General features: G+C 32.7%; 2 protein-coding genes across 7 annotated transcripts in view; one reads left to right on the top strand and one right to left on the bottom strand.

Annotated features, from left to right (window-relative positions):
- LOC129218279 (organic cation transporter protein-like) overlaps positions 1-17,027 on the top strand; it is a 230,253-nt gene extending 213,226 nt beyond the window's left edge. For 3 of the 5 annotated variants that reach the window (XM_054852512.1, XM_054852511.1, XM_054852510.1), the window contains 4 exons: positions 534-715; positions 1,412-1,551; positions 5,525-5,602; positions 16,126-17,027. In XM_054852512.1, the coding sequence (XP_054708487.1) occupies positions 534-715; positions 1,412-1,551; positions 5,525-5,588 (386 nt within the window). In that variant the 3' untranslated portion in view covers positions 5,589-5,602; positions 16,126-17,027. Of the gene's footprint in view, positions 1-533; positions 716-1,411; positions 1,556-5,524; positions 5,603-16,125 lie in introns of those variants that run through there. The other 2 variants (XM_054852514.1, XM_054852513.1) reach the window with 2 other exon arrangements.
- A 629-nt stretch (positions 17,028-17,656) lies between these two features.
- The window catches only part of LOC129218130 (organic cation transporter protein-like), a 69,948-nt gene continuing 63,737 nt past the window's right edge, over positions 17,657-23,867 (bottom strand). For both annotated transcript variants that reach the window (XM_054852341.1, XM_054852340.1), the window contains 4 exons: positions 23,685-23,866; positions 23,210-23,349; positions 18,467-18,547; positions 17,657-17,787 (listed from right to left, as the gene is read on the bottom strand). In XM_054852341.1, the coding sequence (XP_054708316.1) occupies positions 18,487-18,547; positions 23,210-23,349; positions 23,685-23,866 (383 nt within the window). In that variant the 3' untranslated portion in view covers positions 17,657-17,787; positions 18,467-18,486. The remainder of the gene's footprint in view (positions 17,788-18,466; positions 18,548-23,209; positions 23,350-23,684; position 23,867) is intronic.

The following is a 23,867-nucleotide window of genomic DNA, read 5'->3' on the forward strand; positions in this document are numbered from 1 at the left end:
TAGGGGATGCTTTATAATGGCTGTTTCCCTTCGGGGGGGGGGGGGGGGTCTCTTTATTAGTGACGACTCCGTAATATTTGAAAAGATTGCGCCATTGCTTGCTCAAAGGGCGATGGATACCCCAAGTTTATAAATATGAAAAAAAAAAAACAGTCGACAGAGAATTCATTTATACTCTCACATTTTTTTGCATTTTTGACGGATATCTGTCCATCCATATGTTCAATGAAAATAGGACTCTTGTATCCTTGAAACTCGTGCATGCAATTTTATTATTATTCTTTAGTGCTCTGCACGTTGCTTCTAGCTTTGACAAAGGTTTTGAACACAATAATTAAATCAATTGGTAGCAAACTGATGGTAATAAAGTCGCAAATCCTTTCGAAAGTTAAGATATGTTTTAGAGAATGAATGCATAAAAAATAAAAGCAAAGCAAAAAACTTGATCCATGTGCCTTTATTTTCTAAAAAAATAAATTAAAAAAAATCAGAAGCTCTAAATCATTTTCACTTATATATTTAAATGTTTTTAGCTTTGCCATCAGTCAGCACTATATTAGCCATGATAGGAAAAATGTTCACATCTGCATCTTTCGCCATCATATATATCTACTCAGCGGAAATTTTTCCAACGGTTGCAAGAAACATTGGAGTAGGCTCAAGTTCTACAATGGCACGAGTTGGATCTGCAATAGCACCTTTTATGAGGGATCTGGTAAGTTCGGAGCTTGTGTGATCATGTACATTGTTAATTCATGGTCAAAATAGTCAATGTTTTGTTGAAAGTAGAAGTTATTTGACCTTATCTATTAAAAGACCTTCACCGGATCATTTAAAAAAAAGTAAAGACCTTAATAGTTTCATCAAATGTTATGAAATTTTCATAAAATTCAAATACATGAACCATCGCATTTGTTTTGCAATTGGAAGGATTTATCAAAAATGCAGAAATTGTTAGCAAGTTTTCTATTTTTAGCTATTGAACATATGTATTAACAGAAATAATGCAAAATCAGGATTCAGAAAGGTTTTCATTTCTTTTCTATGAAAGTTGAATATCAAAGTTTAATAATAAAAAACAAACAATATTGCATTATTTAGAAAACGATTGAGTAAAATACACACTTCTGTATTATAAATTCCTGCCCATATAGAATGTTTTACTTTGGTGCGGACGTATGCGTAAAGCCAACATTATCTTCTGTTATCCGTTGATTGGATATCCAAGTCATTGGATTTACAATCTGTAAATTGAATATTTTTTTACAAACTTTCCTGTCCTTATTTGTTCTCTTCTCTACCCTCAAAAAGAGAAGGAAAAAAAAAAGGAAAAAGAAAACTTTAAGTTTTACGCCTTAAAGATATGATTTCTTGATTGTTTGCTACAGAATTTTTTTATTTTTCCTTACAGGGTAAAGTTACTAATCCGTCTGTACCATTGGGAATATTTGGGGTGCTTTCAATCATCAATTCGGGCCTTTTGACTTTCATGCCAGAAACAAACAAATATCCTGTACCTGAGACATTCGAACAAGCTGAAAACTTTGGAAAGTAATACAAGAATTTCTTTATATTTGAAAACAGCAAAATAGTTTATAGATTTATTTTTATTTACGCACGATAAATATCAAAAGTATCTTTGGTTTACATCAGTATAGCAATTTTTCATTTGAAATTTGTATAATTTTATTTTTACTTGCTGTACCCACATGGCGATGATCGTGCTGAAAATGTAAAGGAAGTCTCTTTAATAAATGAAAATCTCTACCCCCCCCCCCCCCCGATGTAAAATAAATATTCTTTAACTAAAATGCGTACACACCCAAAAAAAAAACACTCTCTTATTTTTGCAAAAGAAATATTTCGCTAGATAAATAAAAAAGACACTAAACTACATTAACAGTAACTTTAAAATGTAAAATAATCCATCAACTCGATTGTTTATCGCCTAACTCACCAAGCGACTATGTTACCGTAACCCTGCCGATTCACGAGTGAAACGGAAACATTTTTTTTTTTTTTTGCAATTTATATTTCACAAGATAAATAAAAATGACATTAAATTACATTAACAGTAGCTTTCAAACGTAAAATAATACCGCAACTTAATTGTTTATCGCCAAATTCGTCAAGTGACCACGCTACCGTAACCCAATCCGATTAGCGAGCGAAGTGAACTTCGATCAATTAGCGATCCGACTTTTAAAGCGAAATAGTTTAAACGAAAATCCCGCTCTCTCGTCTCCCGTAAAAAAAAGAATTTGACTCAAATACACTACGCAATTTATATAAAGTGATCATTCCACACCCTCTAGAAAACAACGTTTTAAATTAAAAGCCGCACTGCAAACACAAAAGGAAAATCCCGCTCCTCCGTCCAGTGTAGGGAAAAAAGAGTTAAACTCAAATACGCAACGCGTTTTTTTATAAAATGATCCTTCCTCCGCACCCCCGAGAAGAAAAAAAAATATTAAAATCTGCATTGCAAATACAGAAAAACAAAAAAGAAAATCAATCAAAATAACAAAATAAAATACCATAACAATAAGGAAAACCTTTCCTAAATGTTAAAAGCAAAAAAAAAAAATGTGTGAAAAGCTATCGTTGGAGAACTATTGAGTTAAAATGTGCAATTAACAAAACGAAAAGTGATATCAAGTTAACCGGTTGCGCCTTTCCTTCTTAATATAAAACAATGTAAATCGAGCGGTGCCTTGAATGTTGGCTACACTTCTTCTTGCGCAGAAAAAAATCTCTTTCTAATATCCACCCCTTTGCATATAATGTAAAGTGGTGGAAGAACTTTGTGTCCGCCCCCGCCCTAATAGATGAAATAAGTGAAATTTCAACTTCAAAAATCATTTTAAAGAACTAATGCGAAATTTAGAAAAAGGGCTCCCAGGTGCAGGGAGATAGAAGAGAGTGGCTCATTTTTCCAACGATGAATTCTCGTCGCAAAGGCGAGGTTTTTTGTCTAATTTTTTTAAAAAATATATAATCTTTTATTGACCATTTCAAATGCTTTTGATGCTTATGTTACACTGTTAAAAAAATTTCCTGAAAATAACGGAGAAAGTACCGGCAGCAAAGTTGCCGTAAATATTACGTTTACGTTCAATGACTTTCCGTGACTTAACAGAAGTTCCATTTCTTATTTCTACGTAGTTGTAGTTTTCCGTTTAATAAATTTCCCGTGACTGAACGAAAATTCCATTTCTTATTTTTCCGTTCATTTACGATCCTTCTGTGTTTTAACAGAATTTACGTTCCTTATTTTTTCATTGCGATATTTTTTCCATTTCTCACTTTCCCGTATTTAAGTAAAAAGATTTTATTTTCAAAAAATATTTAAAAAGTTATGTCAAGTATTGATTTTTCGTTTCATTAAAAATTTAGTTCTTTAAAATGATATATAATACAGATATAGTTAACTGTTCTAAAATTATTACTTTTTTTATTCGCATTTGTTATTCAAAGATTTTTTTAAATTAACAACTGGAGAGAGAACTTACCTAACATAATCTCTACTTCGAGCATCCAAAACTGACCAAAATTTTTTATATCAACTTCAGATGAATCAAATTAATCAAATAGTAACAGCAAAAAAATTGATGGATTTGAATAGGACACCAATTATCCCTGCTGATACTGTTCGATATTCCTTTCGTCGTACAGTGTCTGGGGTGGCATGGAAAAACATACATGAAAAATATGATATTTTTATTTGCAGAATATGTCAAATAAAATACTATTAAAAACAGGTTGACGTTATCATTTAATAATATACCTGATAGAGAGTACCGCATATCTATTGTATTTAAAAACAGAATCATTGACATGCACGTGAAGAATTTTTGATTCAGAAGCTGCATGCCTACCCCCCCCCCCCCCCCAATTTTTCACTCATTGGAATCGCAACATAGATTTTTAGTACATAATCATCATACTTAAGCATATCAATATCAATCAGTTCGTTTTACCCGAACTGTTTTTCCAAGAAACATGCAATAATCTCAAATAAGTTGTTGGATAAGAGCCTAACAAATTAAATTAAGTACTTATTGTTGACAAAACTTTCATTGTATTTTCAAAGATCATTAATACACCTTTATTTAGTTACTTTCAGTATTCCAAACTGTGAAGTGAAAAAAAAACCCAAAAAAACTAAGTGATTTTTCTTATCTTGCTCGCACACCTCTCCGGTTGATACGAAATGTTGGCATTTAGCATTAATGACTTTCAAGAATGCAATGCGTTAGAGCAATAAAAAATAACTTTATAATAGTTCTATAAATTCTAAATAAACTAACATCGGAATTCTATCAAATGCGTATTAATAAGGAAAATATATTTGTATATTAACATAGACAAAAATATTCAACAACACTTACATGTGACCAGCGGTGCTGAATGTATCTCCCATTGCATCTGGATACAACTAATCCAATAGGCTTTATTTTAAATTGATAACACGAGATCCTAAAACTATTCTCACTGATAGAGCAAACTATATGACTAACGAATAGAATTGTTCAAAGTATTGAGCAAAATATTAAAACAACAAGAATATTCTAATACTGACTCAGTAAAACCCACATCAAATCACCAGGGCGATCAAAACACATCTGCCAGTCTAAAAATGGCGCTAACATTTTTCCAAACCTACAAAGCTCAAAGGCGTTTAAACAATTTCGACATACGAGTACTATTACTCTCCAGACATGAAATAGCAAGCTATCTATTTTGTCTACAGCATCTGAGTTGTTATTCTAAATATGCTTTTAATTAGCAAAATGTATCAGTGCGAATTAAAAGCACTATTAAAAGTGATGTTTATCATGACTTGAAGGCTAATCAGAGCGAAGTACAGCACAGCGGCAATCCTAGAAATGGAAAAATTCTGTTTTCGTTATTTCCTTTCGTGATGTTTCTGTTATAGTAAGGAAAAAATACGTTTTGAAGCATTACGGAAATATTCTGTTAAAAGCAGTCAGAAAACCACCTGAATTTTCAGTTTTTTTTAACAGTGTATGTTTTAACATTGTTTGGAGGACATTTTAGAATGAAGTTTGTTAGATGTTTCATCGTTTTTTAATTTTAAATTTGTGTTTCGAAAATGTTTGTCCGGAATATTGGATACGTATATTGGACTCTTTTAATTTTTCATCTACAAACTTGAAATTTTGTCTATAAAATACTCTTTAACGTAGTACACTGTTTACCAAAAAAAATTTTTTGGGTTAGTTATTTCATAATTCCGACTGAAACGGTTAAGTTAACATTCTTATTTTTAATACAAATTACCTAAATATTATTAAACTCTATTCGTGAAACTTAAAATAATATTTCACATTTCGAGAAAACCAAAGTGTTTTAGTTGGTGTTACGCATTGTGTTAATGATCCAAAAAACAGCAGTCACGTGGGTTGAAAAAGGTTTAGGAACTCCAGCAATAAACATAGATGTCCGTTTACCGTTTGCATTATGTCTCAGGGTTAACTTCAATCTTTTTTCTTTTCTTTAGGAAAATAAAAGATGAAGAAACAGACACGCCTTTCAGAATTAAACATGTTTCATCAGTTTTTTGAATGCGTTAAATAATGTGAGTATACAAAACAACAGTTATTTTACTTAAAATAGACTTTATTAAAAAACACGAAACTCATCATAATAGTACTATCCTCATTAAGGAGCCTGTTTTTGTCTGCTCGACCACTCGTTAAGCAAAGCTTAGAGCCGTATGATATAAAATTTGAAGAAATCACCCTAAATCAGTGAATTGAATGTTGTCGCAATAGGGAAAAGTTTTCCTAAACAGAGATGCTAACATGTTTTATCCTGATGAATTAAATGTGTGAAATAAAAACCATTCTCAATCTAGTAAAATAAGAAATAACAACGTATAGCAGTATAAATTGCAGATTACTGCAGACACGGGTTTTGGAGTTACAAGGAACCCCTTTTTCAATGCAAAGCACATGAGCCCCTTATGAATGAAAAGAGAGAGACATTGTCTTTCGTCATCTGACTTTCGGTAAGAACAGCAAGAAGGGCTGGAATTTGCCAATATTATTATAAAAGTATTTTATGCTTTTTAAGTAAATTGCTTAAATAATATTTTCGTGAAAAACTTAGTAAAAAAGGGGAAGAATTTTGCACGTATGGAGTATTTTCCTAGGCCAGCTTAATGCATCGACCCAGCAGTGGCGAATCTGGGAGTGGTAACGAACTGCTTTCCACCGCAGATGATCCTTTGGGGGGGGGGGACATTTTAACTCTCGAAGGAAAAAAATATTTTCAAAATTTTTTTAAATAAGATAAATATATACAATACATTATCTATTACAATTTAAAAATTAAAGAAACCCCTCCCACAAATCTTACCCAAGATCATCTTAAACTGCATTGTTAAGGCGATAACTTCAAAAATTTTTCAAGTGAGTGCATCTCCGCCCCCCCCCCCCCCCATTCTCTCTTGCCAGCTACGTTACAAGTCTAAATCTTTGACTTCAATTTCGAAAATTTTCCGAGGGAGATCCCCAGTGGCGGATACAGCCGGCGGGCAACCGGGCATTTGCCCGGTGGGCCGGTCATGCTTCGGGCCGATCAAATGGGGCTGCCCAGGGCCTGATTACCACACAGGCTGCCTAGGCCTGGGACCCCATGTTCCTAAGGGGCCCCTAATTTTTCAAAGAATTATGCATAGCAACGATATGAAAAATACATGTATTTTTTTTTAATTGTGGCTTATTAATTAGAAAAAAACTTCTTTAAAGGGGAATTTTTAATCATTCTGCCAGTAACGAATTTCCTTGGTCATGCTTATGAGGGTTCCCAAAGGGGATTCATAAATGTACATAAGTGATTTATGCATAGTTGTGTGATTAGACAAAAAGGCCTCCAAAAGTGCACTCGTGCTTTAAAAATGTAAATGAAATACTGCATAGTCTTCAGGGGGCCTCCAAATTAATGTGGGCCTAGAGCCTCACTTTAAGTTAGTCGGGCCCTGAGGCTGCCAATATATTTTTAGTGGTGTAATAAAAAAATAAATTAAAAAAAAAAACACAGGGTAAAATGTTATAAGACTTGGTTTCTTTGACGCTTTTATTTATAAATCACAATTCACAATTGCTCTAAAATGCAACTTATAACAGGGGCCAACGTGAGGTCATGTCAGCTTAGTTGGAGAATAGGGGCCCGGCTTGGAATCGAACTCGTGCAGAGGATAAAATATCCTAATGGTGAAAGGTGTAGAAGGGGGCCTGTGAAAAAAAATGACCTATGTCATTTTTTTCCCTTTTGCTATCGGCGATCCTGTTTATAACTATTGGAATAAAAGCAACAAAATATTTTTTTTTTACGTAAAATTATTGTAAAAAAAGCAATTTTAAAATACCCTTGAGGAGCATGAACGACTCTACATTATTAAGATTATCAAATCAGATGCCAAATTCTGACGAAATGTGAGTTTCAAACATTTTTTGACGAAACACAAAGTATTCTGTATGCTGCACAAACTCACGGTTTCGGGCCTCTCAGTTTAAAAAGAAAGTAAGTTGATAAAAACCAATGTCGAAAGAATTCCGGTGGTCCCTAGACCCTCCCCCCCCCCTCCTAATATCATCGAAGATCGTATAAACTTTAAATTTTTGGGCTTTAATTTTGAATAACTTCAGAAGAGAACAGCCGAATCCACTCCCGCCGTAACATGGAATTCCAGTTTTGAAAATTTGCTGGAGGAAAGCACTCGAACCTCTCCCATTTTTTAAACATTCCCAAAGATGGTCTAAAACTGTGTTTTTAAATTAATAGTATCAAAAATTTTCTGGGAAAGTGTGCCGTCTCCTCCTCTCTCTCGGCATCATCAATGAAGAACGTTTTAAATCTCGTTTTTAGTGCTTTAATTTCGAAAATTTTCCGGGGTGAGCCTCCTGAAAACTCCTTTTCCTAACATCACTGAAGGTCACCGAAAATTCCGTTTTTAGAACTTAACTTTCGAGTAACTGCCGGTGCCCTTATCTTTACCAAAAAAAAAACACTTTTAAGACTTCAATTTGAAAATTTTCTGGTGGATGGCCTCGGAATCTATCTCGATTTAAAATCACCAAAGTTCTTCTAAAACTGCGTTTTCAGAGCTAATTTTTTTTTTTTTTTTAAATTTCAGAGGAGAGTCCCCGGAATCGCTCTTCATAGCATATACTCGAAGATAATTTAAAATTCTGTTTTTAGATTTTCACTTCTGAAAAATTGCAGCAGGAGAAACCCTGAACCTACGCTCCCCTAACATCACCAAATATTGTCTAAAATTGAGTTTTTAAGGCTATAATTTCAAAAATTTTCCGGGGGAGAGGCCCCCTGGACCCCCCTATTTCAGGTTTAAGGTTAATCTTTCCATTAACTTTATATTGCTAGTACTTTAATGACTCCCAGGAGCCAGAAAACTGAGTTCACACTCTCTCTCTTTGCATTGATACATGCGTTTGAAAAAAAAAGGGGGGGGGGGGCTGCGAAACTCGTACCTGACTCCTCCCACAAGATTTTTGACCTCGCATCGAGTTCGGGGGTCGTCAGGGTATGGCAGTATAAAAAAGGAAATGTTAATGACAGGGCCCAGTAATGTATGTTTGTGTCGAGGGACCCATCACGTTCTAAGACGGCCCTAGTCTTTCACCCATGAACATCGCTAGATCAGTTTCATATAACAGGGCAATTAAGTTACTTGTTATGACTGCAGAAAAGGACATACTAACCAAACAGTGTTATCATTACGGAAATATTCAATCAAGTTCGGGGCATCATAAAAATACTTAAATGGACAATTACAATCACAATTTTCCTCCAAAATAAAGTTTAGCTAATACTGTATCAATTTGTTCACCATTAAAGCGCAGAAGTGTTCCTATCTGTTGAATTTTGTTTAAATAAAACATATTTAGTTGTTATGAATAATTTCTTGATATTTAAGTGATATCCCAATCGTTAGGTAAAATTCAATACCTATAACAGATAAGGGGCCGCTATACATCTACTAATGCCAGGGCCGATTTTTTCAACCAATCCGCCACTGGAGATCCCCTAAAAACTCCTCTTCCTAACCTCATCGAAGATCGGCTAAAATTACGTTTTTGGAGCTTTAATATCGTTAAGTTTCTGCGGAGGACCGTGAATCTCTCCTCCTCCTCCTAACAACAACTAAAAGCGTATAAAACTGAGTTTTTCGAACTACAATTTACGAAATGTTCCAAGGGAGAGTCCCTTGGAATTCATTACTTTATTGCGTTGTTCATTAAATACTTCTGGTACTTTATTTTATACATATATACGAGGGTTGGGGCATACATGGCAACTATTTCTTTCCCTTGTAGATATCTAAATGGATCACAAACGTATATGCGTCGTGTGGACGTTCTGCAGGCTGTGTATACAGAACAACAGATGGTTTAGTGATAGCTGGTAGTAGCACAGAGAGGGCTGTAAAATCAGTCATTTGGTGAGTCGTGTGCAAGACCACACAAAGCAGACTGTGTACGGCAGCTACTCCAACGTTGGGGATGGAAAGAATTGGAGCACCCACCGTGCTCTCCTGACCTTTCGCCCTGCGACTTTGATTTGATTCCCAAGATTAAGGAACCAATACGTGATAGACGGTTTGCAACACGATAGGACATTGCTGATGTGTGCGTCAACAGATGACCCGCTTCACACATGGTGCGGCAAATGCCGAGGCTGCTGGTATTCAGGGCCTTCCACATCGTTGACAGCGAGTAGTAACAGTAGCAGGGGACTAAATTGAAGGTCTTTCGGTTCAGATTTGTCATGTCAACTTCATAGGCGGATTTAAGGGGGTGCCGCTAGGCGTGTCGCACCCCCAATGTGTTTGTTCAAATTTTCAAAAAAAATTTTAATGAAATATATTTTATCAGAAAAAAAATATATTTTTTCATCAGGAAGTTCGTAAAACAACTTATATTTTTCTACAGCTACAATGCAAATAAATTTACTTGAAAGCAAACCCAAAAATACAACAATATGTAGTTTATTATGTGACTCGGCCACCCCACATCGCCAGTGGGAAAGAAATTGTACTACATATTAAAAAGTATTTTTATCCATTAAAAAAAGAGAGATAATAAATAATTACAGGCATCAACACATTTCTTAAATTATTTATTCTTCAGTGCTGTATTGTAGAGTAATCGGAAACTCTGTAATTGAGTATTTTTGGTATATCATAAAAATTTTTTTTTAACCATGGCTAATCAACTCAAAAAATATGACTATTAGAAAGCACTTCCTCATAAACGATTTCAAGTCCTTGCACATCATTCCAGTAAACAGTGCTATAAAATCGCTCTGAAAACAACTAAAAACCAGCATTTTTACTGTAGATTTAAAAAAAATTCGGAAGGAAGGCCCCCCCCCCTTTCCCAGACCTTATGTTTGTCCTATAGGAGAAACCCCCTATGGTTGCCACTGAGTTCTGCTACTAAAATAATGGCTTCAGTAGTCTCTAATATGAAAAATAGTTTCCAAAATAGTTACCAGATGCAGAAAAGTTTCTAAAATTGTCTCCCGTTTTCTTTTTTCAAAATGGCATTTATATCATATTAATGCAATGAAACTTCAATAAATAGACACCACTCACGGCCGTGATATTTAAAGATCGAGAGAAAATTAGCTTTCGTATTCAGAAAATGAATGTATAATACGGATACAAGAAATTTAAAACCAAAAAACAGTAAGAAAAGTATTAGTGTAAACAAACTGTTTTCAGAAATCGCGTTTGCAAAAACTAACCCTTTACAAAAATCGCATTCGTAAAAACGATACCATTAAAAAAAATCGACATCGGCAAAAACGAAATTTTTTGTACAAACAAATATGAACATGACATTTCTGGTCGTGAATGTTAATTACATTTTATTTTCCATCTTTTTAAAACGATTGTTTTCAAAAATTAAACGTTATAAAACTTTCCCTTTTTTCCCCTCGGTAACTAGGGTTAAACTTATAAGTGACTTTTCATTATTTTTTAAACAATTTTTTCTAATATCAGAAAAAACAGCTTTATTTTACGTATTTTAGTTAATAGTCGCCGTTTTTCACATTTTTTTGCAATATAGCCGTTTATGCCCATATTTTGATTGAAATGGTCGCTTTAGTAGCCTTTCCGTCAAAACAATAGCTTTAGTCGCCATTGTGGAAGCCCTGTACCTCCCCCCCCCCTTCCGATATTGTTGCACCCCCAGAATTCACAGCCTAAATTCGCCTATGGTCATCCTTTTGCACAATGGCCATATTGCCTTGTATACTATCGTAATAAATTAGTGTTACGATATTTCAGTGCTTTTCATTGTCCACACATCGTTGCTTGAAAAAAATAGTGACACAACTCAAAAAATACCGTAAATGAGATTTTTAATTGATAATGCTTTTAAAAATTGACCTTTTATATGGAATAAACACACAAGTTTATTCCATATAAAAGGACATTGAAGGGTCATTCTCCAGAAAACGCAACTTTTGAACGCAAATATTTTTTAATTTCGAAACCTTTTGTTTTCTTCTTTTTTTTTTTTTTTTTTTTTTTTTTTTTGTACTTAAATGAAAGTGTTAGCATCTAGAAGTAACCATGAACAATGGCACAGCTAAGTTCCAATTATTTTACTCATAAATAAATAAAAAAATAATAATGGATTATTCACGAAAATTAAAAAAAAAGGAAAAAAAAACTTTTAATGATTAAAAATCGAGGCCAATTTAATATTAAAGTAATAATATTGTTAACTGTGCAAACAATGAGCTTCTCTAATGGTTAGTCGGAATCTAATGTTAAGCTCTCCTAATTAAAGTACAGCTTAGTTAACAGTTATCTTTTTAGTTCAAATGTGTGCTAAAAAATAGTATTTAGTAAATTTGAGAATATACTGGCAATTAATGATTTTGGTAGAATGTAGAGGTGGGCAATGTCGTTCTTTTTAATGATCCGTTCATTAGAGGATCGTTCATTCTTTTGATAAGTTTATTCAACTCGTTCATTTGAACGACTTCGTTCATTTCTGGGGGCATTCTAGTCTAGACTCTCGTAAAAAATATATATATATATATAATTTTTAATCAGTATTTTATTGAAACTTGAGTTGTATAAAAATGTGTAAAAGTGGGGGCGGGGGGGGGGGGAACCAAAATTGAATTCAGTAGGAGCCGGGAAAGTAAGGACTCAGGAAAAAAAGAGGGGGGGGGAAAGGGGTCTTCTGGTAGACAAGATTCCAACCCTCTTGGTAATCTGAAACATAAAATTAAGGTTAATTCCTATTAAACAAATATGTAAAATTATCTGGACGTAGCCGATTTTGAAAAAAAAAAATAAAAAATGCACAAAATGGCTTCGTTTTGGAAAAAGAAAAAAAAGGTCATTTTCGGTTCCTTTTTTCAACTTCAGTAATTTTTTAAAAATAGTTTTAAAAAAAAATGCAGAAACCACTACGTGGAGACAACTTTGATAGTATGAAGAAAGTCTGTATCAAATTTCAAAAAAATCTGTGCATTAGAACTTGAGATACCTTGTCAACCGTATTGAAAAAAAGTAGTTGCGAGAAAAGCGAGTTTAAAGTTTGCAGGCTCATTACGGGCAGTCTAAATGGTTTAATGGTATGTTATACTTAAATTTTTTTGAACAACCATCCTTGCCTTACACTTCGTTCTTTCCTATGCCTCAAAAGCTACATTTTTCATCCATAAGAGCAGTTCTGGCTTCTTGTGAAGCTTCGGAAGCTCATACCTCGGAGCGTTTGATATGCTGTTGATCTCATTTGCTGGCTTTTTCTTTGTGTATCTAGATGCAAATTACTTCCTCTTTGACTTTTTTTCACCCATTTTATATGAAACACTGAAAAAATACACAGTACACAGAGAACGCACATGCACGTGGCTTGACGGTTGTTTGTCAGATATACTATATTGAGAAAAAAAAATTATCTTAACAAATTTAACTAGGACTCTTAAAATAATTTGAATTTTTGTAAATCCTCTAAGAGAGTTATTCTTAGAAGTCTAAACTTTGAAAATATGAAAAAGATTTTTTTTTTTTTTCGAATATCTAGACTAGAATACCCCCTAAAAAAGTCGCAGGTGTTCTCTCTGCACGACATGCTCACGTACATTTGAAATCTTTCATTAGATTAGTAATATTCTTTGAAGAAAAAATAACTAAAATGATCAAAAAGTAAGAAAATATGCCAATGAAAATGATTAAAAAAAAAACTTTATTCAGGCCTAGATGTATAAAGCAATTATAGCTCATTTTGTAAGATATCTCTCAGTAGCCGAATGGTAAGACATGTTTTCCATTCCAAAAATCGGAGGTTCCATTTCAGCTAGAATTTTTCAGCTACAGCGCTGTATATATAGACCATGTACAACGAAAAAATAACAACAAATGTATCAGTAGCTTAGCCAGAGTAAATAATAACTTAATTCTAAAAAAAGACACCTTAAATACTGGAAAGCTCCAAAACTATTCCACAGTACAAGTGAGAACAGAAAAAAAAGCGCAACACTCTTTTAAACGGGGAAAAAATTCAACAGTAATAATGATTATTAAAAATCGCTTGATATTGAATGTTAGAGTTAAAAATTTGAAGATGAATGCAACTTTTAAAAAAAAAAGCGATTTTATCACAAGTGCATCAATACAAAGTTCAAAACTGCTCACCGTTCAAAAGAACGGTCGTTCATTTCATGAACGACACATCCCTATTAGAATGCCTAATATTGATGCATTTCCCCTCCATCATTTATTTTCACCTCAGAAATAATGACATTTATAAGGTATGTCATGGAGGTGAGGAATTTTCCATTAATATACACTTTTTAAGAAAATATTTTGTTTCTTCGTTGCTGCAATCTGCACGTGTTAAGCATATGAAAACATGTTCACTTCTTTTTTTACATTAATTTAAATCCCTGAAATTCAAGTTCACGGAGGTAAGAAGTCACAATAACCTAACTTAGTTTTTAAAGCAAAATACATCTTGTTTTTCGACAAAAACCTCGCAACTTTTTTTTATGGCTGAAAATAGACAAGGAGGCTCCCTTGTATCATGGAAAATAAAATGTGATGCCACTACTGCCACGTGTTAATGAGGGATGGCATTTTGTGTTTAGGTAACGGAGGCGAGAATTTATTGTGTGACATGACTGCTTATCCTATTAAAACACAATATTAAAAAATTAAATATACTTAAACAATTAGTATTTGAGACACTTGTGAAAGGAATAATAAATAAATAAGTATATACTTTTAATTAAACATGTTATTAAGCAACCTAAACAGTCTCACACGGTGTGTGACATGCCACAGAGGTGAGAACTCACATATTGTGAACCAAAAATATACTAAAATAAAAATTATTAAAAAATTGCTGGCAGGCTTAAATAGATATATTTTTGATAAAATTAAAAAGCATTGTTAAATGAATTGTTCCTTAAAGTTTTTCTGTAAAAGGCATGTGACAGAAAAGTTACACGTTTTGAAGAATGACAGATAGCAAAGTTGCTGAAGGATAGCAACTTTGATTAAAACCTAATTTGACCTAAATTTGATTAAAATTTGTAGGACCCTAAAAGGCTAGCACAATAACTGCATTAAACAAACAAAAAGAATATTATTAACCTTTTTAAGAGGCATTACAAAAATTAGGAACTGTTAATGAATGAAACAATAAATTACAAATTGCAACATTTTAAGAAAATAATATCCTGAAAAAGTTGCTTTTTTGAGTTGTCTTTATTCTTTTCAAGCTGTGACATGTAGTTACACTTTGTCCTTTCATCTGTATAGTGTATATGTCAAATTCTCCAACCGAACTGGTATTTTGAAGAAAAAAATAGTTGCCATGACTTTTGCCCCAACCTTTAAATATTTTATTTATTGAACCTTTTTTTAAAAAAATATATTTCATGACTTTCATGTTCTTTGGACTCAAGTCAGGACACAGTGCCATAGAGGGAGGGGCAGTATTTTCAAATCAAGCCTAAGGTGGCAGAAGTCCTTGAAACAGCTCTGATGACAGTTAGGTTTAGTATTTTTCAATAGCAATGATTTTTTTTCTTATACTTCGGAAACATGTCATTCGTATGAAAGGGGGATATGTTCCAATCTTATCTTCTGCACGATCCTTACTCTGTGAGCTAGAATTTTAAACGGAAACATATGACCTTGAATTTTGGTTGCATATACCTATTACACATCTATTGTTTTATTATTTTTCAGCAGACAATATTTTCCAAAATATAACTGTAAGGGCCTAAGAGGCAGTATAAAAAGTTAAAAAGAACTCACATTTTTTTTCACTTCAAATATTTAACATGTTATTAAATGTGTTGACCCTTTTTTGAAGTTGAAAGTATGCATCTAGGTCTAATGTTTGCGAAAATAGAGATTGTGCAAGTTAAGCTATCACACGCTGTCTTATTAGGCTTGTTTACAGTTAAGATCAGTCCCTGTTATTGCAATTTTTATTCCTGTTAGAATATCAAAGAATTTACATCTTTTTTTCTTGCAATAAAAATACTTAAAATTAAATAAATTTAAAGATTTTACTAGAGTTTTTTTAAAGGCGTGAAAACGCTCCTTGACATTTAGAGGAGCTACATTCATTTTGGAGGAATGAAATATACAAAAACAGTAAAAACCATAAGTGATGAATTTCATAAAAATGAAATAAACAAATAAAAAAAAACCTGCTTATGGTTGAGATGGAAAGAAATGTACTATTTTAATTCATGAGGTCTGACATTTTGAGTTTACGAAAACAATCAAATGAAATATTTTAAATGTTCAAATTTTTTTTTCTCCTACTTCCCACAATTTTAAATAATAATTTAAGATACAACTAAGTCAGACTTGAAACAAGCAGTGAAATTATTATACGTTTGTATGTGTTATAAAATATTTTTTTAAAGCAAATCTTTTTATTATTTTTGTTCTTTGAATATGTTTAATTTTGATATGAATGTTAGGGTTATTGAATCAAATATTTCACAGAACATTTCTGCCTTAGGGCAGCTAGTAGCTATATTCTCTAGCATATTTTTTCGTAATCACAATCTTACTTATTTTAGATGATGATTGGAAAACAAAGTTGACTGGATTCCCTGCGAATATGATGAGCCAAATTTGAAAGGCAAGACCAGAAAAAAAAAGTTTTCACAAAACTACCATCCAACTGTTTTCAGAAGTGATATGTAAAATATGTTATTAATGCATGGAAATGATAAGAGAAAGAAAATATTTTTTGATATTGGATCAACATCATAAATGCGGCTTATTTTCCAGCATTGATAAAGGCTATTATGCGTTGCATTAAAAAAGTAGCAAAGAAAAGTGGCAAATGTCTATGTATTTAGACTGCACCCTCCTCTGAGTGGATTGTTTGACTTAAAAGTAAATTTGAGAAATTATAAATGCATATCATGAAATAAGTTTTAACTAGCAATTATTTGCGTTCATTTTAAATTCAGTCCTTTCATAATTGTAAAGCTAAAAATACTTTGAATTCATGATAATGCTACCATCATATACATAAATTATATGAATTTATTGATAAAACCGGCATATGAATAGAATATACATTAGTGAATTCTTCCCTTTTGTATGTAAAATTTGATTTTTCTCTTAATACGCTAGTGTAAGTTAGCTACACCAAAATGATTTCTTGGATTTTAATTGGTGTCAAGCAAAGTGTAGATGTGAAATACCTAGATTTGAATGACATTCCGCAAAGCTCATCAAACTTTTATCTGTAATGGTCAGTTATTTCATTGTAGTCAAAGTGAAAAATAAAGTTTCAAAACATTAAACTAAAACTATATTTGAAATATTGTCTGAAAAATAAATGAATCTAAATACAATAAATTTTCAAATTCACACAGAAATTTTAAAAAGCAAAATTGCTACATTTTCCTCGAAAAACTTCTTATAAATATTTATTTTTAAAATCAGTTTGAAATAAATCTTAAAGCAACACCTCTGCACATTTTAAAGAATTTATTTTGTTATTTTTCATTTTCAAAAAGCTGATTCATGAAAATGTCTTTTTGTAAATGACTTATTTTTTCTGGTTTTGTAAGAATGCTTAATTCCAGAGAAATTTACTCATATGATCAGATAAAATCCAAGATTTGTAACAATGCTTTAAGACCAGATTCAATTTTTACACTACTGGTCAGCATTATTAACATTTCTTGTGGATTAAACAAAATATATATATATATATATATATATATATATATATATATATATATATATATATTCTAAAATTCAACTTACGCAATGACCTTGCCATGCTATATTTATACTCAACACTAAGCTTCATTGATTACATCTGAAGTCCCATTGGATTTTAGGTCAGTAGGCTAGAGAGAGTCGACTGTACATTAACAAAATGAGGAAGTTATTTGAAAATTTCAATGGGAATTTCTAGGAACTGTCATTGTAATATGTTCCATCTGAATGACAGTGTTTTTTTTTTTTTTTCTTTTATTAAAGACACATTGCTTAACAAGCGTCATGTAACATAACTTAAATTTTTGACTGTGCAAATCTGGGAGACACAGCTTGTAAATAAATAAATATTAAAAAAATAACATCTTTATTTTGATGTAACTACATATATATATTGTATATGTACATTATAAATATATGTATAAATCTTGTAACAGCTCATGAAATAGATCTTTCATCTAGGAACAAATTGTTTGAAAGCACTTGAGACTAGTACAGTTCTGTAAAAAAAAAATAATAATAATTAAGAACATTGAAACTAGAATGCTTTTATTTATAAACACACTGAACAAAACATAGTTTAAGTACAGCTCAAGAGCACTTGTATAATGATAAAATCTAATAATGAACATAAACTTCCTGTAGCATGCCAAAATAAATAAAATTAAGATTAATGGTATGATATAGAAACAAGTTTTTGCAAGCTTCTGTTTTCATATATTATCCAATAATAATAATCAGAAATAATAATCTTTTTATATTGACCCTTAGTCCCCCAACTTGCACCTAGGAAAATGTTCTCCTTTGGAAAAAAATTCCAACACAAAAACTTTGAAATTATTATGACAAATATCCACAGAGGTATGAACGCAGCAATTGTGCTGTAAATATATATAAAAAAAATTATCAAAAACAATTTTGAGCTCTGTAAAAAGTAATATAAGACAAATTCAAAATGTAGGACAAATTCAAAATACAGGACAATGTAGGTTTTTTTTTTTTTTTTTTGAAAAATACAAGAAATACAGGATCTTTGTTACCTTTGTTTTAGTAACTTTGACACACAATCCATGAACATTAGGTATAGAAGTGCCTATTCTCTTGTCATAAATGGAAAATAATAACAATATTTTACAGTCAACATTATTGACTACTTGGTTAGAGATCTGTTGTACTTACTTTTCAAAATGATAAAAAGGTCATTCAGATGAAGTAATTGTCATTTTAGAGTATGCATGAAGTTCTAACTTTTCATCTGCCCTATAGGAAAATAGAAAAAAAAATTAACTTTTTTAAAAGTAAATAGGTTAAAAAAGCAATATACAAATGAATATTCTAAAAAAGTAACTTCACTGGATCATAAAACAGATAGTTGTTATAACCAAGAAGAAAGACCAAGTATTTTAAATGATTCCACAAATAATAGTAAATTACTGCTCTCAGAAAATGCTTTATGAGACAATACTACAAGGACTAGGACAGTGCTCCAATAAAACAGTAACAGCATCTTAACCACAGAATTGTCTACCCGGAAAGTAATAATTGTTAGGAAAAAACAAGTAGATATTGTTTAGAAAAAAGTTTTACAAAAAGAAAGGAGGAGAAATGTAATGCCACAAACAATTAAATTTTCACATGTTTACAAGCTGTGGACAAATGCCATTTTATTAAAGTACAAGACTCACAAGATTCACCAACAAGGCGGATACAAGGGAGGGGTGATGGGGGCGATCGCCATCTCCTCGAGCCAAGATGTAGGAACGCTCCCTCAGCATATTTTTGATACTGAAGTTCCAAACCATAAGATCATCTTCAATAATGTTACGAATAACAGGGATCTGCCTTTGAATTTTAGCAAAACTGTAGTCTTGAAATCCCAATTGTAGCACATCTCTTAAAAGAATCGGAATTTTGTTTATAAAGTTTTTCAAAGTTCGAAAAACTCAATAAACTCAATTTTTGACGATCTTAGATGGTTTATTTTTTTTTTCTTTCTCCCCTGTAAAGTCTTTTCGATTGAAGTCCAAAAAAAAAAAAGCAATCATAGGACACCATTGAGGACGTTAAGGACGAGGTTCAGTACAGCTCTCTGGATTTTTTTAGAAATAGAGGTCAAAAAAAAAAAAATTGAGATAGTCTTTAAGGAAGGGTTAAGTATCTGAAATCAATCACCCTCTCCTTGAATACTTTCTGGATCCGTCTTTGTTCACCAACTAAGATTCCTTTGTTTGTAATTGATTCTTTATCCCTGTAACAAATACTTAAGTATGACATTAATTGCCAGAAATCTATCACAGATAAATTTATGACCAAATATAACTTAGTTTTTCAGATTACTTACACCACTACCACACAAGTGCTTCCTGTTAACTCAATGGCATTTTTAAAAATTTATATTTCTGCATAGCACCCAATTTTTGACCACATTAATGATATGATAAAGATAGACTTGGAACTCCAGAGATAACTAACTGCACATGCCAATGGCTTGGCTTATTAAATTTAAAGATCCAGGTTAGAGCCTGAATCAGTAGGACTCTGAGGACATGTGATACAGAGACTAAGTTACCTTTCAGACTTGTGTAAACTAGAACATGCTTAAGGTATTGCAACTGTCCTTGTTAAATGAGAGATGTAAATCCCAAATGTGTTCAGCTTTTTTATTTTACAATTTCAACAAAAGCTTGTTAATAGCTGTTAATGAAAAAAAAAAATCATTGAACAGCTAATACGATGCCAAGATTTGGTTTTAAATTTGTCGTCTGTCATAAGCCTTTATGGTCACATTTCCAAACATCAATACTATAAAATATTTTGTAATGTATAAACATTTCTCTCAATCTACATGCACCCATTTTTATATCGACACATGTAATGGTTTCATGAATTCATAAGAAAACACTTTACAATGAAATAGCACAATATTATCACTTGAAAAAGAATATATACAGTGAAACCTGTGTAAGTTGACCACTTGCGGTGCACTACTTTAGTGGTCAACTTAAACCGGTGATCAACTTAAAAGGTTGATTTATATGATAATGGCTAATTCCGTGCCTGAAAAAAGCGGTGAACTTAGACAGGTGATCAACTTACAAGGGTGGTCAACTTCACAGGTTTTACTGTATCGACAATTAATGACAAAAACTAAATTCTTAAGAGCAAAGAAGAAGTTTTAAGTGCCAGACGAAGTATATCTCAGATTTATAGGCAAATTCAGTGTAATATGGTTTTCTGTTTGGAAAAAACTAGTTCCCTATATGTATATATATATATATATATATACACTGGTGTGCAAAAATTAAGGACGAAGTCGAAAAATTAGAATATCAGCTGAACGAAGAGGCAGAGCGGACAGAAAGCCCAATCAGGAGATTAAGTAAGGTGATGTACGGTAGCACATGCGCAGATATGCAGGCAGACGTAACGGGGGAGTGTCTGAATAGTATAAAGCATGTTGTCGGAGTAAGATCAGTATTTCTGGCAAAGAGATTGCATGCCGTATAGCAGTTAAAATCACACTGAGTTGCTGCCTCAGCGAGAAATGGCGAATAATCAATCTGTTAGACGACATCTGGATACTTTTACCCAAGGTCGAATCATTGGGAAGTTGGAGGAAGGCCGCAGTGTGACAAGTGTGGCTGCAGAGTTCGGAATTGCTCACAGCATTGTTTCATGACTTTGGAGACAATTTCAAACTACAGGAACAGCTATCTGGGGGTTCAGTAGTGGTGGTCCACGAGGAACCACACCTGCAGATGACCGGTATATTGTCTTACAGGCCAGAAGAAACAGGCGGCAGACAGCAGGAGAAATCGCTAGACACACGACACAGGCGACTGGACGACCGATATCGCGTTTTACCGTGGCCAAAAGACTGCACGGTGGTGGTCTCTTTGCACAACGCCCTATACGGTGTGTACCTCTAATGCTTGCCCATCGAAGAAGGCGTTCTCTGTGGTGCCGGGAACACCGGAATTGGAGAGACAATGAATGGGGACGAGTACTCTTTACAGATGAGAGCAGATTCAGTCTGAGTAGCGATTCTCATCGCATACTCATCTGAAGAGAGCGGGGAAGCCGTAATCATCCCTTGAACATCATTGAAAGGGACAGGTATGGAGGTCGCGGTGTTCTCGTTTGGGGAGGCATCATGCTTGGTAGTCGTACAGACCTTCACATCTTCGACGCAGGTTCAGTCAACGGGACCCGTTATTGTAACGAGATTCTTCTTTCATATGTGCGTCTTTTTAGAGGCGCTATGGTTCCGCAGTTCCTTTTCATGGACGACAATGCACCATGTCCTCGCACAGTAGCTGCCAATCAGCTCTTAGAGAGTGAGGATTTCTAGGCAGACGCTTGACAGCTCGTACCTTACCACCAGTAATGATTCGGGAGCTTCGATTGGCGCTGCAAGACGAATGGGCAGCAATGCCTCAACAACTCATTGACACCCTCATTCTCAGCATAGGCAGACGCTGTGAAACCTACCTAGCAGTCGGGGAAGATCATATCCCCTACTAAAGATCGGATGTTTCTTGCTGGACACCCATGACAGAGATGTTTCGGCCTTCAGTTGCATTGCGCTCCATGCTACTTTTTCAATAAAGCTTCTTTTTATCCCTATGATTTCTCTTTTAGTAAGTGTTGCTTACATTCCACACATCCTTACGTATTGGGGATCTTACGGTATTAAATGTGTTGATTTGGAAAGCTTTTGTACAAAGTTATATTGAAAAAACCGTCTCATCCTTAATTTTTGCACACCAGTGTATATATATATATATATATATATATATATAAATATATATATATATAAATATATATATATATAAATATATATATATATATATATATATATATATATATATATATATATATATATATATATATAATATATATATATATATATATATATATATATATATATATATATATATAATATATATATATATATATATATATATATATATATATATATATATATATATATATATATAAATATATATATATATATATATATATATATATATATATATATATTAAAACCAATTGAACGGTAAAAACAATATATCTTTAGCCTTAATAATTAAGTGAAGAAAATAATACAGAGGGAAGTAGTAAACCAACAAACAAAAGCATTTATTCTTAAAAAGATAAAGAAGAAAACTTCTAAAAAATGCATTTGATTAATTCAGGATAAATTAAAATAATTTAAAACAGCTGCTTGAGACTTATCTCATTAGCAGTAGAAGTTTCAAGAACAAAGTACAGATACTTAAAACCTTGATTGAGATGCATGACAAGCAACTTTATTTGATGTTTCTCTTACTTGATGCTCTCTTTTTGACTTGGGTACTAGCTGAAAGGGAATTTAGTAGCTTAGGGAATCATTTTAAAAGGAGGACTAGGACAGCAACTGGACAAGACGGACTAAATTATCTTGCTACTTGAGGCATTGAACATCAACTTGAAGGGTAATTTGATTTTAGGTGAATCTCAGTAATGAAAAACGCCTGTATGGTAAAGTTATTGTAGTGTAAGGTATGTATGTTAAGCACAAACTAAAAGCTAAAAGACCATTATATAATTCAGTAATGTATGGGCCAAACTGTGATGAAATTTGTCATTGCAGAAGGGACATTTCCTTCTTCATTTCACTTATGCACTTCAAATTATAAAATATTTTTCTTTTTTTTTAATGAGAGTACAATGAATGCTAAAAACATTCCTAAATGAAATTTGCCTCAAGTATTAAAACTGAAGCTCCCAAAAAGTATCAAAAATGTGTTGTGAAGAAGACTTTCTGGTCCCCTCTGCAAAAAGACCAAAATTAGTTTAAAATTATCGAAAACAAATAATTATATACGCAGACAACTGCTAACATTTATTTAATCATACTAAAAACTGATTCATACTCACTTCCCAAACATTTCTGCTTGCTCTAAGGTTTCTGGCATAAGAGAATTCTTCGTTTCTGGGAGCAATATCAAAAGACCAGCACAAATAATGGAAAGAATTCCATACGTCACTAATGGAACTGATGGGTCAGTGATTTTACTCTAAAATATAAGAAAGTAAAATTTAAAAGAAGTTTATGGGGGATGAAATATATGTGTTGAGGAAACAGTTTCAGATAGCTCTGATTGGTTAGATAGATCTGTTTCAGATCTAATTGGAAAAGCCTTTAAAAATTTCTTTAATAAAATTTATTTTTATCTAATGAAATCATATCATGTGAGAACTTGATGAAACAAGGTTAATATATTTGTCATAACACAAGTTTTTTTTTCTTTTCTTTAATGAAATGTAGTACCATTGCTGCATTTGTAATTTCAAATATATTATTCAAAATCAGAGAATTTTCATAATCAACAAATTCCCCATAGTTACTCACTAGATCTTTCATGAAAGGTGCTGTTGTAGATCCAATTCGTGCCATAGTGGAACAAGATCCAACTCCAATATTTCTTGCAACTGTTGGAAATATTTCAGCACTGTAGATATAAACTATACGAAAACCAGCAGCTATGAAGAGTTTTCCAATCATAGAGAAAGCAGTACTGACTAGGGCATAGCC

Source organism: Uloborus diversus, chromosome 3 (assembly GCF_026930045.1).
Source record: "Uloborus diversus isolate 005 chromosome 3, Udiv.v.3.1, whole genome shotgun sequence".
NCBI lineage: Eukaryota > Metazoa > Arthropoda > Arachnida > Araneae > Uloboridae > Uloborus > Uloborus diversus.